This window comes from Plodia interpunctella, chromosome 29, assembly GCF_027563975.2.
Source record: "Plodia interpunctella isolate USDA-ARS_2022_Savannah chromosome 29, ilPloInte3.2, whole genome shotgun sequence".
NCBI lineage: Eukaryota > Metazoa > Arthropoda > Insecta > Lepidoptera > Pyralidae > Plodia > Plodia interpunctella.
Window position 1 is genome coordinate 3383176 of NC_071322.1, and position 18876 is coordinate 3402051.

General features: G+C 37.7%; 1 protein-coding gene across 3 annotated transcripts in view; it reads right to left on the reverse strand.

Annotated features, from left to right (window-relative positions):
• orb2 overlaps window positions 1-18876 on the reverse strand; it is an 87054-nt gene that overhangs the window by 19331 nt on the left and 48847 nt on the right. For 2 of the 3 annotated variants that reach the window (XM_053766716.2, XM_053766717.1), the window contains 8 exons: window positions 18542-18664; window positions 17995-18123; window positions 15577-15689; window positions 14703-14913; window positions 13798-13883; window positions 12250-12351; window positions 11113-11217; window positions 1825-10512 (listed from right to left, as the gene is read on the reverse strand). In XM_053766716.2, the coding sequence (XP_053622691.1) occupies window positions 10396-10512; window positions 11113-11217; window positions 12250-12351; window positions 13798-13883; window positions 14703-14913; window positions 15577-15689; window positions 17995-18123; window positions 18542-18664 (986 nt within the window). In that variant the 3' untranslated portion in view covers window positions 1825-10395. Of the gene's footprint in view, window positions 1-1824; window positions 10513-11112; window positions 11218-12249; window positions 12352-13797; window positions 13884-14702; window positions 14914-15576; window positions 15690-17994; window positions 18124-18541; window positions 18665-18876 lie in introns of those variants that run through there. The other variant, XM_053766718.2, reaches the window with a different exon arrangement.

Below are 18876 nucleotides of genomic sequence, written 5' to 3' on the forward strand. Positions count from 1 at the left end.
GGTATAACTTTGACAATGACGGACATATTGTGCTGCCAACAATAAAGTAAAATTTCTACCGAATTCAAAGAAAGAAAAATAAAGATGACGGGTTAGCGTATGTTGAGTACAATGAGATTTAATCATGGAATTAATAGGTACTCCGTACAACGTACTTATGGATAGAATAGAATATTTCCTTAAAACTTAATGTCTCATCTCATATGCGGCTGATGGACATATGCCGGTTTTACAACGCAAAACGGTAGGGGACAAAATATTACTAGGTAGGTATATAGCGTTTTTTGAAATGAATGATATGACCAAGCCTAGTTTTTTTCTTTGTCTACAACCCATTGATTTAGTAAGTACTTCGTACAACCGGAGTATCTACTAATTCCATGCTACAACCAAATTGGTCCATTACATGGATTCATCATCGACTCAAGATAAATCAACGAAATACTACGAGATGTACTATTAGTTCTTTACGGAAGATTAAGCCACTAATAATGAAATATTTAAGTACAAAATAACAATAGGCTTGCTAGAATTTGGTAACAAAGCTATCACTGTTACTTCCGCCGCATCCTAGTGGTCATATTGTCTGGTTCTCTTACGACTCAATAATATAAAATCCAGTAAGACATGTTTTGTTTAGGTATTATATATCCAGTGATGTAACTAGCGTTTCGTGCGCCCGGGGCGAGGGGCGTTCTACAACTGCGCCCTAGATGATTTTATGTTGTATACATACCATTGGCAAAGAGTGCTATATTAGTCGGTTCCTATGCACTGGCTTCAGTTTAATAAATAAATAAATATATTAGGACAAATTACACAGATTGAGCTAACCCCAAAGTAAGTTCTAGACTTGTGTTATGGGATACTAAATCAACGATACAATATTTTATAACATATACATATATAAATAAACATCCAAGACCCGGGCCAATCAGAAATAGATCATTTTCCGTCATGACCCGACCGGGGATCGAACCCGGGACCTCTCGGTTCAGTTCAGATGCAAGCACTTTACCACAGCACCACCTAGGTCGTCGTGTTTAAAAACAGTGTTGTTATCGTATATTTGATGAAGAAAATAGGTTTTTTTAATATATATTTCACATATAAAGAACAAATATATATAGTACATAATATAAGAACACTGACAAAAACCACAGAGGTTTGTCCACAGTGAGCATCAACGTCAGCAGTAGTATAATGGTAAATAGGTATCCTTAATTTGTTACTAACACTCAATATTGTCGAGTCCATAGTGAGACGACTAAATTTTCTATTGGAAAAACATGCTTATCGATCAAACTTAAGGAAATTCGGACCTACGTAGGTATCAGCTTGTATGTATCCTTTGCTACTAAGTTAGTACTACATACAAGTATAGTTACAGGCTGTAGGTTATTATTAATATTTTGTGGTTTTTGCCTGGCCATTTACTCAGCGTCTGCGGCCAGTGCTGGCACCGTTTAATATTAGAAATTAAAAATATTTAGATTTTATTTACCTGCTTTGAATACCCAGCGAGTGCCATCGAAAACATTAATGGTCCTCCGCTCGCTCCGGTTACAAACTAAAGACATGGTTTTACTATACTTATAATGCATAGATAAATGAACGCAGCCAGCTTTGAGGAAACCAGCGACATGTTTTATGATTCTCTCAGATGTGAAGTGATTTGGTTTATGTGGACTGTATTTATGAAACCTAGGTACTTACGTTACCTATGTGGTTATAATCAAACCATGTTTTTTGTGTTATAGAATATTTTTAACAGAATAGGAATTGGAGGTAGGTAGATAAATTGGTAATAAAATAAAACAAGCGTTAAAGATTTTAATATTGGACTAATATTTAGTAAAATACCATATTATAATAATAAAATTCATATAAAAATTCAAGTATTTCAGTTTTAAACAATACCTACAGACCTGCAGGGTTAGTGTTTATACACAGAATACCAATATTCGGAGATGTTCGTCGGTCTCGATTACAACGAAATAGGTATTGTATGTATAATCACATAGTAAATTGAATTTTCTACAAAATTGCAATTTTTATTGAATTTTACGTTGGCAAATTGTGACTAAGGGCGACCACAGTCGGACAACTAGTAGATCCTAACTACGGCTAAAAGTGGTCAAGTCAATCCGTCGCTCGCTTGTGATCGACCTGAGCCAACGTTTATTCAGTATTCCCTTGCAGGTGACACATAGCGCTATAATAATTAATACTATTATTTCAAACAACAAAAAATATAATTCACTCTCAATAAAAAATAAATGTAAAACAGGTAAATTCAAACTACATAGTTACGTCTACAAGTTTTTACATAAATATAAATATATAAAAACTTTACGGTGTCAACGTCAATTTAAAAGGAAAAAAAAAAAGAAAACAGCTAAAATAAAAAATAGTGTACATCTTAACCAGTAAAGCTCTGATTTAGAAATTTCTGAATCTACGTCGCAATTTTTATTTTACCGACAAAACATTTTTTTACATTGTTATTATTTTCATCCGAATGTTACATAGTACATAGATAATCTTAAATTTAACTTTTATGGCCAATGTGCAATTTTATTTCCATTTATTGGCAAAGCTTAATCTATTGCAGTATAAAATTACTTAAAGGAAACCTGAAAATACTGAAAACTGATTAGACACTAATAATAAAAATTTAAACAACTAACTACAGTGAACAACTAGTTAAATAAAAAAGTTATACAAAAAAAAACTGTAAAAAATATAAATAAATAAGAATAACTTTTAAAAATCCATTGTAAAAAGCGGATGATTATTACAAAAAAGGCGTAGATGAGCGCGGATATGAATATTAACTTACATGTTAAGCCTTGATAATCTGGCCATTTTGGATTAAAGTGGACATAAAATTGGAAATAGATCCATCGATGGATCTTCAAGATGGATTTTAGTGGACGTAGGGAAAAATAAATTGTTAAGGTAACATAGATGTTCATTTTTTTAAGTTAGGTAAGTTATATCCGCGACTGAGCCATCTCCAGAAATAAAATTATTAAGAAATCACTGGGCGATCGCCCTGTCTTTTTGGTGTAGTCTTTTGGACGAATCTTTGGTCAAATTGGAGATGCACTGAATATAATGTGGTAAAGCGTGATGCTAGGGCTCACACACACGGTCGACTTGTTTTATTGACATGACATCAAGAGGACGCAGGTATAGGAGGTGTATGAATTGTATCGCTTGCTATGTCTAAGACACAGACGAGATGATAAAGCTAAATGTCCACCGCAATTTACTTTTGTAAACAAGATTAACAGAAAATACTGCTATGTTCGGTATGCTTCGTGATCATAGCATATTATTATGCTAAATATCCCGACCGTGTGATATGAAACCTTTAAAAAAAAACAAAAACCGATTGCACTAATCCCACACAAACTACAAGATGAAACACAGGAAAAAGATTTCAAATTCATTTTAATTTCTCCACAATAGTCTAACTGCATGAACAATCCGACTACATACAAAAGCATAGAAACTTATATTCCTGGAATTACATAAAAAACATTGAAATTTCTCAGTAAAAAAATTGCATTCGGTTCGGTTTACGATTTACAAACTATAGTGTTTAATACCGTGTGCTTATTCTAAAAACAAGGCTTAAATTAATCTTAATTATCTCTCACTAAAGCTGTCACTAGTTTAAAAAAAAGTCGAATGTGTGGTCCGTCTAGACATGGATAGACAATCGCTTCGAAAAAACAACGCATTCATTAAAAAATATTGTGTATCCATGTCTGTACCCACCGAACCGAATGTAACACACAAATTGATTGTAGCAAATAATTTTTAACGAAATGGATTCTATTTAACAAGTCACTGAAATAACTGTCTATAAAAATATATAAATCTTATTTCAAATCAATTTAAATTATATCGAAACCGACTCCCAGATAGAAAAAGAATTCAGAGCAATTTATATATAGATACCGTGGAGTTGGTTTATAAAGTCTATTAAAAAAATAATTTCAATGCACCTAGTCGAATACACGAGTATTAACATGAAATAATGAAACGTGAAGAACCGACGACGGTGCAGGAAAATCTCAAAACAATATTGTCTAGCAACTTCCAAGATAATTAGGTACTATTTTTTCATTATATATCATACACAACTAGGTAATGTATTTAATGAATTGCACTACCATTCGCTATTCTTTTAAAAATTATGTAATTTCACTAGAGACCCTAGCACAATTTACAGAGCGCCCGTAAGCGGACGCCGAGACCAAAATTTTTCTAACACGGTCCGCCGCCGTAAATCGTAAAAAACCTTTTTTTTGCGGATTTTTTAATTTTTTATTTTTACTAAGAAAAGTTCAACGCTTGAACCTATTTACATGCAAGTGAAAAAGTGCGAAAAAAAGTCACTCTGAAACAACGAGGGGTTGAACATCGATCGTCAATAACAACAACAAGTCGTCAAGTTAGCTACAATATCAAGTACAAATTTCACGTCAAAACAATGTACACATGCTATTAAATACTTCATATATTAATAATATTAAAGAATGACAATGCCCCCCGCGGTGCGTCGCAGCAAGTGATATGAACCACGAAATTACATCTAAAATTAAAAGAATTCAATCTAGTCACACATTCGATCGCGATTCGGCGACAACAAATACAACAAGAACAGACCCGCAAAGCGGCGTAAACGAGGAAGCAAAAACAGCCTACAAACTAAAGCGGCCAGTACACGATGGGGCCGCCTCAAAACAACTATGGAGATATCATACAATTTCAAAAACATTGCGACAATTGCTTCAATTGATGTTGCCAATTCAGTTCCACCGTGTATTAACCGCTCAACAAAACAAAAGAGAAAACAAACCGACCCGCAGAATCGAAACTTCCGAACTTAAAAAACCATAATATACCCCAAACGCAAACTTCGTCTAAAAACTAAAACATGTCAAAATACTGCGGGACGGGAAATCAAGACATAATAATTAATAAACGTTATAAAATTAATTAAAACACCCCCGAATATTACACAAATCCAAATTATAAAATGCCTGCCTGGTCATGGTAGAATCATAAAGCCTAGCAAATGCTTACGCTGACATTAGCGCCACCTACTATTCCGCGATAAAACCACACAAATGGCCGCTTAGATGGTAAATATTATGACCGTACTAATCCTTGATCGGGGGCTACAATATAATGGAGAAAGTTAATCTTCTCCCGTGTTTCAATTCAACTAGATTACACACAATCCTTGCGAACCAGCGGTTCAAACGAACTGCCTTCTCCACGACAAAACTCCCGCAGTATCAGGGGAAACGCGGGTCTTACGTGAAGAAACATTGCAGTCGTTGTTAACATACATCATTACTACAGCTTCTGGGCGCTACAAGAAAGCTTAACGCAGAGACCACATATCCCAAACACACCTCGGTTTATAATAATCTAACACCAATTAAGTTTTTAATCGCTGGGTTATACAGATCTTCAAGATGGGACCCTCACTCAGTCCGTTACCATAAGTTTCCAGAGCAATTTTCAATTTTTCGAATAATAATGTCCCATAACTGAAAGTCCCCGATGATAGACACCACTTGAAGATCCGTCGAGTCATAAAGACCGTTACATTATAAAAAAAATCAAATCACCCAAGCGTTCAACAGCTACTAACGTTGCGCGCAAAGTAAAAAACACGTCCGAATTCACAATTGTCGTTTTTTATAAAAATACAAAAATACAAAATGGGACAGGGCGACCACACATCACACTCACGCGTCCCGCCTCTTCATTATTTCAACTAGGAGGATTAGGGGGCACCAAACAATTTCACCAAATATATTGAGCAATTTCATCCAAAATAAACTTTACATCAAATGCACGAAAATAGTTTAAAAATAAAATAAAAAAGCAGATGATTTCACTTCAATTCAGAGACAAAATAGATCATACAAACAATTTTTTACCAAGTGTTGCCACGTAACTAATAATATCTACCAAAGTGGAAGTTTTAAAATGCAGTAGAAAACGAAGTGGGACCGACAGAGCGGTTAAAATCGAGGTGCCAAGCTAAGTGAGATGAGATTGAGTCTGGGGCGTACTTAAGGCGTGTTCAAAAATATCTCCTAATATTCTAATTTTTAATTTATAAAGAGAAAACGACTCTGCGATCGTTTATTCGCTATTACTGAAACTACTAAATATATTTCTATAACTAGAGTTTTAACGTCATGAGTGACCACTCTGTCGCGAAAACTACGTGATTTTCCTCGTCGCCAAATAAATATTCTAATTACTAGGAAAATATAATTCTTGCAAATATTTTTGTCTACATATAATTGAATTAGTTGATTTTGTGAATTTTTATATAAGTAAACAAGACGACGGGAAAGTCATCGCAGCGTTCGCATTATGGCAAACAATTTTCACTAAAATGCTCTCTATTTAGTAATATTACAAATTGTACCTACTTAACGTTTAGAAAAATTTAAATGGCGGTCCGTTTTGCTCAGGCCAAGATATGGCTAATGAACAATTTTAATTTCGCTAAAGCCTACAGACAAAATTTGCTTGGACCAAGCCAAACGCACCTTTAACTCCATTTATATTAAATTTTAAGGTGAACGCATGCCCAAACTTGAAGGTGTATAGTTTGAAAAGTGTCAAGTCGAAACGATCTTGTTGAAAATCAATGTTTGACGGAATCACACGCGCTCAAGTTTGCTGTAGCGTGAATTCCTACGCTTATTCGAATGTGATTCTATCTCCTTTTAGCAATTTGTCAAAGAGATAGAACTACATCAGCGTGGATACCAAAATTGACCGTTGATATTCGCGATTATCTAATAACAGCAGATTTGAACTCGCATGATGAACTAATTCCTTTCACACATTAGGGAGGGGTACGCCATACGACATCGCATACCAAGGCACTATCAAGCCTCACATCTAATTCTGAAAAAGATACACAACACGAAAAAACCGCATCAAAATCATGAAAAAACCATCAAAAAATTCGCGCAAGTCTTTTTACTACAGTCTATAAAACGTCCGTGGTCGATCGGGATACGGTGTCTTTACCGATTTAATTTGTTATTCATCTTTGAAACAGGCAAACCTAGTTCTAAATAAGTAACAATTTGAAAACTAAAGGTATTTAAAAGGCTGGACATGATAGTGATCCAAGCCTAAATGTCGATAAAATACTCATATTTAGAAAGGCATAAGCCTTTGTTCCAAGATTAATGTAACAAATATTTAAGTACATCCGAAATCAGTTTTAACAACGAACTGACATTCCAATAGCACCTTTCTAAGTAGGTATCTTTGGAATTTTCTAGATATTATTTAGTTCATTTAAGGTTTAATATTTTTGAGTTCAAAAAGTGCTATCGAAATGCAAGCAATACCGCATTACATACATTATATAGATATATATACACCTAGGAAATTGGTTATATTAATATTTTTATAAACACTATCCTACCATCTATTGCACTATCCCGGCGGATCGAAAAAAATATCATTTATACATAACATTTTAATGCTAAATCACTATTGTACAGTCCTGGAGTATCTAGATACATATTCGAGTGACGTAATACGCCAATTTTGATACTCTTTTGCAGGACTGTATAATAGGTTAATACAGTCCATAGACGAGAAAACATCTGGCTTATCGATCATTTAGCCATGAGTACTATGCAATTTAGTATTCATTAAAAGCAACATTTATCTCGTTTCACAGACTGCAATAAGCCCGATAAACGGACGTACAGCCGAATCGGTAACATGTTTGTACTAAACGAGTCCCTACCGCCTCCCAGAAAACGAAAAAAGGTAAAAGTTAAAGGATTTTAAGACTAGACTTGCGTTAAGATCTTAAAATAAATAGAAGAAGTCGCGCAATAATAAAAATAGGTATAGTTAGTTTAATAGCTAATTGGACGCTATGCTATTTGAAACAAATAGCTTGAAACGCAGATGTATTTATTAAACACACGTGTTGAAACAAGTCAGTCCAAAATCCGTGACATTTACAGTCAGAAAGCCAAATCCTACAAAAAGAATTGAACACAATCAGGTTTCAAAAAACCAAGACCGACACGACATCGCTAGCAAACGAATGGGACGAGCAGACAATCATTCGCAACAGTATCCAATCAGATAAATCGAGGAATCCTTAGGAAATTCATTCTAGCTACACAGGTACAATTATGTTTCATTTTTAAAATTATATATATATATATCGAGAAATCAGACACTTTATGCCTTACAATAATATCTTACGTTAAATGAGCGTACGCGATTGCGACTAATCGCAGCGGTGGTGAAATCGCAACACTTTTCAAGATGGAGCTTATTTTTGAACGGACAACTAGCTAAGTTTTTTGGATACATATTTTTGCTTAAATCGAAATCTATAGTTTGCAGCATTGCCTCCCCGACAAACGCGGAAACTACCAAAGTGGCACAGTTTCATATACTGGCAATACTAAGTAGACAGCAGTCATCGAGGCAGCGACGATACAAACGAATGCCTTGTACTTGAATTCTATAATATTCTGCTTAATATTAAACATTGGATAATGTTGCTTATTAAATTGTTATTTTTTTCTCTATAGCCATAGAATTGGCGTTCAAATCTGAAAATGTCGTATCCGTAAGTCGACGACAACATTGCGTTTTTGTGAAATAAAAACACAGTGTTGCCAGGCTAATTGCCACCAATTAGAAGAAAAACCTAATCCGGCTAGTTTTATCAGTACCTAATTCTGAACATCCGGAGTAGATTTTTAGTCAGCACAGTTCCTGACGTGTGTTTCCTGATCTGGTAAGGGCTCGAAGAACCGTATTTTGTGATACTTTGATGTTAGTACAAGCAGTGTGGGTAGGATAGGAAACTACCATATAAAATACGATTCTGGTTGAAACAGTAGGAAGTGGTAGTTTTTTGTTATCATTTACTTTTGTGATGTTCAAAAAGACGATGAAACGATATTAAAATTATTATCATACCATGAAAAAATTCCCGATATTTGTGGGTGGCACGTGAAAAACAGTTATTTTGCTTTTGTTGACATAAATTAGAGATACATAAATCGGATAGATGATATCAGAATAGACATTCCGAAGGAGGTTATTTTAGGCGGCCTGTAAACGGTCAATTATATTACGTATTATGTAAAGTTTCGTTTTGTCAAAAATTCGATAGCAGCAAATTTCACCAGGCCAGATATTTTTTATGTATCATCAAGTTGTATATCATTATCGTATCATATAACTGATCGTTTAGAGGCCTCATAACAAGTGAAATCGGATAATTTTATGCCAAAAACAATTCACATAGAATGACAGACGATCTGTTGATGATCACTTGACTAAAAGATAGAAATCACGTAGGTAATCAACATAAAATACATTATTTCACACTACAGTAAAACAGTATATTATGGTGAGCCCACATCTTCGCGAATGTATATGTGAATAACTTCGCGGAGTTATGCATACCACGAACTTTCGCGTACATAGGAACCGATGAGAAAGCAATAATTTGTTCAATAGGTTTTACTAAAACTCGCAATGCTATAAACTTTCTGATTTTTGTAGCCAAAATTCTCGTATTGCAAGATTTAGCATCAAATGAAAGAGTTAGAAATATACGTGCTTTGCAACAAAACGTAGCAGTGCGGGATTCAGTATAACGTAGAGATTTATGCTGTGGTCCTAGCACAAAAGTCTTGTCAGTCACATACATTTGGAACTTCACGAATATGTAGGCTTACCATTATTAACGTACACAGAGAAAATTGTAGACTAGGTCACATCTTTTGTTTTGCTCATACAAGAGCGTATGAAAAATACACGAGAGGAAACGAAGGCTAATAATGTTTACCAAATTTAATATTTTATAATTTAAACCATATCATATAGGTGTAGATACACTAGCCGTGTGCGTCGACGTATGTCTTTAATATTTGATGTAAAATTTTAGAACGCATTTATTGATTTAATTTTAACAATAAGTAGGTACTGTGAAGATTGTTTACATGATAGGAACACGTAATTAAAAACGAAGTGAATCTAAACGATTTAGTTCAGACTATTTTATTACAAGCAACTTGTAACAGATAAAACAAACAAAAAATAATTCGCGCTCGATTCCAATTCTTTTCAAAATTAAGTTAAAAACCATGCGCGACACGCACAACAAAACCTTTAAATCTTTACTTCTGTGACGAAATCTTTTCATCTATTTTAAAAATTAGCTTAATAAAAAAACTTACAAATTAGATTAAAATTTCCTCTGTGACGCAGTCCACAGTTTTCTCAATGGACGCGCTCACCAACAAAAGCTACCATTTCCTACCGGAGCGGAAGCGGGCAACACTAACACCAGCGGAAGGGCACGGCGCGCGGGCGGTCGGCGCCCTCCTTCACGAGCGGCTTGTGGAACTCGCGCCCGGGCCGCGAGTGGATCGTCGCCCAGCAGTGCTCGCAGTAGTACTGCGCGCGCGACACACATTACTCAACCGGTTACACACGCTCCGATTCGATGGACTACAGAAAGGGATGCAGGTATTTAATAGAAAAGGAAGGTCGTGCTACATCTCTTTCTTTTAAATACCCGCATCCCTTTTTGTGCCTTAAATCGGACGTGTGTAGCCGATCTCAAATTATAAATTAATCCTATTCTAATATTACAAATGCGAAAGTAAGTTTGTTACCTCTTCACGCTCTAAAACTCAACTCAACCAATCTTCTTAAAATTTCGCATACATGTAGTTTGAAGTATGGAAAAGGACATAGGGTACTTTTAATCCCGGAAAATTAACGCGGGCAGTTCCGCGATCAAAAGCTAGTAAATGACAACTAATATTATAAATGCGAAAATATGTCAATTAAGTACTTCTTCAAGCTCTATCTACTCAACCAAACTTCTTGAAATTTTGAATAGGTACATATATAATTTGAAAGTATTATTTTATTTTCATTCCGGAAAAGTAATTAATCCAGTGGGGAAAACACGCGAGCGAAGCAGCGGTTAAAACAAATTCCAAATCAAAAGAAATACAAAGACGCACAATGTGCGAGACAGCACAATACCTGCAGACAGGTGACGTTGGCGCAGAAGAAGGGCGCGAACTTGGAGCCGCAGCGCGCGCCCGCGCACTCGTCGCACATCTGGTCGTCCAGCACGTACGGCTTCACCTGACACGCGACGGATTTATTTGTATATAAAGAAAGATAAATTTTTATTTGGTTAAGTATAAGTATCTAATTTTACAGGACATTCTCTACCTGACCATATTTATGTATAAAAAAGGCCTCCTCTCAGCATAACGTTGCGGTGAAAACCACAACGCTAGTGTTCCGAGGACACCATTATTGCAAAATTAAAAATTACCTATATAAAAAATAGATAAGGTATACTAATAACTTTTCCCTTGTTTTTTTTTAGTGAAAACTTGTTTAGCGGCATTGTGTACTTTTTGTGATGAGTAAATAGTTTTAAACTCGCGTCAGGACACGTGACTCTGATCGAAAATTCGTAAGACGTAAAAAATGCACAACGTCAATATTCAAGTTTTCACTTCTGCCGGCGCTCGCGGAGCGCAACACGAGTTATACAACAAAGTCCTCTATCGCGTCCTGTCCATTTGTTAGTGATAAATAAAAATACTGTTCTCGATAATGTGATTCCTGACGCAGGTTCGGGTGTATAAATTATTGTTTTTACCCGAGCAAAGCCGGGACGAACAACTTGGGGGTCTTATGAATATGTTACGGCTAAACCAACCATCGAAGACCGGCTGCACTTAGGGTCTAGCCAAACTTAAGCAGGTTGTACCTAAGTCTAACCAACTGGGACACAATTAGATCTAGCCGCACTTCGGAGTGTTGCCGTAACATTAGAAACCGACACGCGGAAAGAGACTGATTGTAGTGTTTACTGTGACGACATCTACCGCGGCACACGCACAACTACGCCGCAACAAACTTCGCAGAAGGTTAATAATGCTAAAAACAGATGGCGCCATAGGCGAATCACGCTCGAAGTCTAGAACGCGTAATCGAAATTTGCAAGGCTGTCAAGGAGGATATGCGTGGCAATGGCCTGAGTACTAAGAAGAAAAGGCGGGACAGCGGACTCCAGACTTGATGCTGCTAAAGAGGCTGAGAAAGAAACCCTGAAAACGTACATAACAGAGAGAGAAAGAGAAAAAAAATGCTAATACCAACCTCGACCCGCTTGTCGATGTCGCCGTGTTGGAGCTGCACGAAGCGCGCGGAGATGGCCGCGATGTATGACTGCTGGTTGGAGAAGGCCACCCGACCCGCCCCCTGGAACGATTATGTATTTATTGTCTACTTTTCTCCTTTCCCGGCTTCGTTCGGGTAAAACCATAAGCGATGGCCCATGCCATGACATTTTGTCATCTGGCTACTTGCTACTATACTAGGTGTACAAAAAACCGAAAGTACAACAAATTACATACATGCCTACATGATATTTTAGGACTTAGGACGACCTCGGTGGCGCAGTGGTAAAGTGCTTGCCTCTGAACCGAGAGGTCCCGGGTTCGATTCCCGGTCAGGTCATGATGGAAATTGATCTTTTTCTAATTGGCCCGGGTCTTGAATGTTTATCTATATATGTATTAGTTATAAAATATAGTATCGTTGAGTTAGTATCCCATAACACAAGTCTCGAACTTACTTTGGGGCTAGCTCAGTCTGTGTGAATTGTAATATATTTATATTTTTTAATATATTAAACACAATAACGGCCGCGGAGGAAAACTAGCTGACTAAAATTAAGAACTCATCTTGCACAGATAGCATCGTCCACCTTCACTGTAAACTTGTAAACTCGTTTGCTTTGACCGATAGATTTAATATTCAACGCGCACAGTTATATTAGGCATAAAACAAGAACTTAGAATGCCGATTACGTAAAATGATTTTATAGGAAGCTAAACTTAAGATAAGAATTTATCAAGAGAACTATCGGCTATAACCGTAAAGCTAAAAAAATCGTTAAAGAAACCTCCCCAGGCAATGTGAAAGCTGTTGTGTATGAAAACGAATGAAGACGAATGTAAAAGCTGTGCGATGATTTGTTTTCTAGTGCAATATACATAGACTGTATAAAAAACTAAATTGGCATAGGAGCAGAACTGAAAAATCTATTTGTAAACAACAGATAGAACGAATCTGCTGAAATTGACGAAATAGTATTATATGTCACTTATCAAAATGAAAATTAGGAAGAAATATTAGTTTATTTGGCACAAGGCCTAATCTTATATATGGTCTGTACACATAAATAAATAAATAAATAAATAAATATATTAGGACAAATCACACAGATTGAGCTAGCCCTAATGTAAGTTCGAGACTTGTGTTATGGGATACTAACTCAACGATACTATATTTTATAACAAATACATATATAGATAAACATCCAAGACCCGGGCCAATCAGGAAAAGATCATTTTCCATCATGACCCGACCGGGGATCGAACCCGGGACCTCTCGGTTACTGAACCGAAGAACCTTACCACTGCGCCACCGACGTCGTCACACATGAACACGAACACCAAACCAAAGTCTTTAAGGAACCCCTACCTACATTTACAAATAGACCAAAATGTAAAATATATGGTTTTGGAAAATATACTATTCGATCACATTGGAAAAGTAGATCAATCGGAAAAGAAGACAGTTTGGACAAGACTGATGAAAAAAGTAGACCGATTGTTTCGGAGGGCTAATAAAATTGATTACCTTGGGGTACTTCAGCTCCGGGTCGGTGTCGATGCCGGCGTAGCAGACGCCGCCGTACAGCCGGTCCATGATCATGGCCAGCTCCACTGCAACGCGAGGGTGTTACGTTAGCGACGTGGTGACGTCATATTTGGTCATACTAGGTAATAAATCCTCCAGAGTGCTTCTCAGAGGCCGCGCTTTATGCGACTGGAACACTCCAGTCCTATAAAACTAACTTAGAATGATATTGACGTCAAAATTTACTCAAAACTGCATCAAAATGTTCTCAACATCTAATTGTCTTGAGAACAATTCTTCTACCTCACCGCTGCCACCAGACTAGATGAGATTAATTGAAAAGTGAGCTTTAGTGCGTCCCCTGTAGACATAATTTACATTGACAATAAATTAGCGGACATTTAGCTGTCTGCTCTCGTCTTGTCAACGTAAATTATGTCTACAGATGACGTGCTAAAGCTCACTTTTCAATGAACCTGTCTGGTGGCAGCGTAGTGATAGAAGAAAGCTATGGCCTTTATGTCCATTCATAAAAGTTATGAATATAACTTATGAAGTACCAAAAGACCTGGTCGCACACGTCAAGGTCTAGATGCGGCTCCTAAGTTTGACCGCATCTTTTCGTCTCCTGGTCCCATTCTTAAAGGAAAACCATGCTACTATAACCAGAAACTCACAATCTCTGAGCAGATATGAAACTCGTAAACAAACACAGTTTTGCTCGGCTCCAATGGTCTGCTAGCGTCCAACACAAAGTCCACATCAGCCAGTTGCCAAGGTCTAATGAGCACGGGTTTGACGCGGATATTTGAGGTCTACATAGGGCTTCTAAATTTGACCACATCCCCTTCGTCCCCTGGTCTCATTTGAAAAGGAAAATCGTGCTACTATAACCAAAAACTCACCAGCTTTCAGCGGACGTGGAACACCCCCAACAAACACAGTTTTGCGCGGATCCAATGGCATGCTAGCGTCCAACACGAAGTCCGCATCAGCCAATCGCCACGGTCTGATCTGCACGGGCTTGTCGCGGATGGTGGGCGAGGACACGCAGAGGTAAAGCTTGTCTTCGTCCGTGATGCACGCTTCCATTAGAGCCGCTACTGAGCTTTCGTCCTGGAAAATACATGTTTTCCATTTGGTAAATAAAAAAATAAGCAATTGTATGGGGAGCGGATGACCTGAACACGTGAAATAGTTATAGCTGGATGAACCCTGGAGAGGTGCCCTGGGCTCCGACGCTGTATGGCGGCGGCGTGACTGAGAAACCTCTCTGATAGAGCCTTTAAATAGAACCTAACATTAGGAAGTCCTAATTAAGATCGCTTTGACCTCCCTTTTCAGAAATACAACATGCAGTGACATTTTTAAGTAACATTTTAAAATTATTATAGAAATAATGTTCCGTCCGTCCATATGGAAGATACGACTTTAAGGATTTTAACGATACCATAATAAGCCGTACAGTTCGGTTTAAGTATCTTTGTCTAATACATCATCTACATAGCCATACATGTAGAATTGCAGACACAGTAACCCTTTCCATACACGTCATGGTTAACAAGGTCGTGATACAAAATATAGATAGATGTTTAGCAGCTATTACCTGCACCCACTAGATAAAAATCAATCTTAACCTAGAGTTGCAGGCGTCCATAGACTGCGGTAACCTTTTCCCAACAGGTAAATACCAAACATACAAAACCATCTTCAAAAAGTGCGATACTGTCGGCGAATATGTTATAAAGCGATACTGTGCTAAAGGAATGGAGGTCATACCTGGAATAGTAGAAACGCGTAACCCTTGGGCGGGAAGTAGCTCTTGCTCTCGGCCTTGTGTGGCCAGTCCACCACCAGCGGCCCGAACCGCCGGAAGGAAGACGTTATCTCGTCTGTAACGTATAAAATAATCGACGTACTGAACATACTTCTGAATTCTCATGCATAATCGTTAACATGTTACAGCTTACAGCTAAAAAAAACCGTAAAAACAGGGAAGCAATAAAAAAGTTTGAAGTAAAAATGATCACAAATTTTTATGGAAATCCGATACTCATTCTAGCATGCATTCATTATCATCTGAAGCCCTCTGTGAACCATTTGCCGGTGTAGGCCTGCTTCCGACTACGCCTGTCGTGGGCAGGGTGTTACAAAGGGTACACACGAAGTGGTGAGATACCATTACCTTGGATAGATTTTTTATGCGAAAATTCAAGAACTTCTAGAAAGGATCCTAGAAATAGATTTTTGTATTCGTTACAGCAGACTATATTTTAGAAATTACAATAACTTGAAACCTAGCAAACCTACCAAAGGTATCATTACCAATTCGTATGTATATAAGTATTTTATTATTTAGTTAATAACATACACATTATTACAAAGGACATTTAATTTATAAACATATATTATTATTAACGCAAATAATCAACATGCATAAAATAAAATGCCTAGAAGAGGTATTATGTTTAAAATTAAATCAAATATAATGTCAAATATTTTCCCGAAGGATAAGCTCCCAGACAATTATTAAATTTAAATCCAACTGTCACAGTAGATTATTTAATATCTAGCCCGCAGGTCGCAACAGAATCCAGGTTACCACTCATTGTGCACAACCAGGCCGCGCTGTCATTGTGTCTGTTTGACACACAATGCGGCTGACTGTAGATATTAACATTGCCGCTTGACCCATATACCTATCTAGCAGATCTGTATCGGAAACGGCGTAACAGGTTTTATCATAGGCGACATGGCTTTGCGTTTCAGTCAGTTAAATAGCGAATAAAAAGGCTGAACCATCGAAGTTAGCCGAGCCCCCGAAAGTTTATAGCAAAAGACAATATAGTATAGTTATATATAGGATAGTCTAAAATCTTAGGACGCAAATTTTAAATGATAAGTCTATTATTGCCTTGAAGAATTTTTCGACACATTTGAAACCGTTGAGGGGGGATGTTCATTGGAACCGGTTCTGGTCCACCTTCAGGTCGTGGACACATCATTTCAGGCGCTGGGAAGTACTTTGAAGATTTGACACACACTACAGGTGTGAACTGTATCTAGAGAAGCTGAGAATTGAGGTGAGTGTTCCACTATTGTGATTAGTTTACCATAGTAATATAGGGGCAGAATGTTAAGTCTGGTACCAAATCCAAGGACCAAAAGTTATCGATATAATCACTCACGTCCAAATTTTAGTTCTAGTACCTAGACCAAATTTCACAACTAACAATTTCTTTTTGGTCTTTGAGGACATTGCATTGTCCGGGATAGTCCAGTATTTCGGGTGTCATTTATGACAGTTAACATCCTTGTATTGGTGTAATCTTGTACTTAATTTCCCAGCAAATACTCGTAACGATCAATCTTCGGGAGTGTTAAGCATAACTAGATAATGTGTACACGGTAGTTGCCGGGCAACGTTATACGTATCCTTGATGAGGGCCTTTCAACAATAGATACTGCTAGCCGATTAAGCTAGCTAGTTGTCATAACAATATTGATGGTAACTTCAAAGTTCGGTCACTAAATAATACAGTAAATATTACAATTATTATCACAGAAGTATTACGTTGTGAAGGGAGGGTCAGGGTCGACCTCAAAAAACATACCGGAATCCAATTGCTGATTTCCTATGTAAGGGGGATATTTGAAGCACCCATAGCCAGAGAAATGAAGAATGATGAGTGTAGAAGAAGCTAGTGAGATTTGCCAGGAATCCCTAGTTTCTGCTCAGAACCATGGGAATATGTGCACTTTAAAGTTGAAGGAATAAGAAGACAAAAAGATTACAAACTTTTGTTGCCGATGGAATCGTCCATCGGCAACAAAAGTTGTGGTCGTAAACTTGAAGCCTAGAATGAAGTTATTTACTACTTGAAGCCTAAGAAAGGCTCCCAGAATTGTCTTCATCTTTCTACTTGTCCAAACGGTCTATTTGTCCGATCGGTCTGTTTAAGGAGGATATTCCATTAACCCACATGGATGTCAGGTGGAACTCCACCGACGATAACTTTCCTAAAGTGCTTGCTATCTAAAAATCTGGCCACATTTCTCATCTGTAAACTTGTAGACTATAGAATGAAGTAGCTGCCTGATTTTTGAAGAGTACAAAAGATTTATTTCTCTCGTACTTGTCAATACAGTCTACCGATTGATCTACGTAATATAAGATAAGGAGGCTATTCTACTCACCCTCGTCGATGTCAGGTGGAAGGCCGCCGACGAACACTTTCCTACTGAAGCGCTCGCCGTGCTCGGAGCCGGCAGACACCGGCGACGAGCGCGCTGGCGAGCCGAGCGCGCTCACGCACATCGATAGACCTAGAAAACATAGGTTTTCATTGTAGTTTTAAGCTAGTGTCCAAACAGGGGAGAAGTCTGGAGAAAAGTGGTTCCAATTTCGCTACTACTAAACTAAAAAACTACTGCACGGATTTTCATGCGGTCTTCACCAATAGTAGTGATAGTGTGATTTCTGAGGAAGGTTTAGATGTATAATTTATTATGTTTTACATGAGCGAATTCGGGACGGGCGGCTAGTAAGTTATCAGCCGTATTCCGTCTAAATCTACACACGACACCCAGCGCCTGGTCGGAGGTCACTAACGTTGCAGTCTCCACGTTTGGTCACTCGACCTGCGCACCCTGGTGTGAGCCATTATGCGTTAGGTCCAAGAGCACTGAAGTCGGCAGCCTCCACGCCCGGTCACTCGACCCGCACACCACGAGCATGACTCACCAGCCGCACTCAGCCTGGACACGACATCCTGCGCCTGGTCGGAGGGCACAGACGGCGAGCCGGCGCCCGCGGCTCCCGCTGCCACTGTCGCCTCCTCCACGCCTGGGAAGAAGGGCGACTTGCCTGGAACAATAGAGAAAATTGAGATTCCTTACTGAAACATGTAGGTAAATATATCCAAAAATTGTGTTACTTGTAAATACAAAGGATATGTATTTTATTGTGTACAGTATAGTAACTAAAAATATACAAATTATATTTGAATGTACAGTTTTAAAATATTCTGCATTATTGCAGAATTATGAATTTACTGAATTCGTATATCCCATTAATCG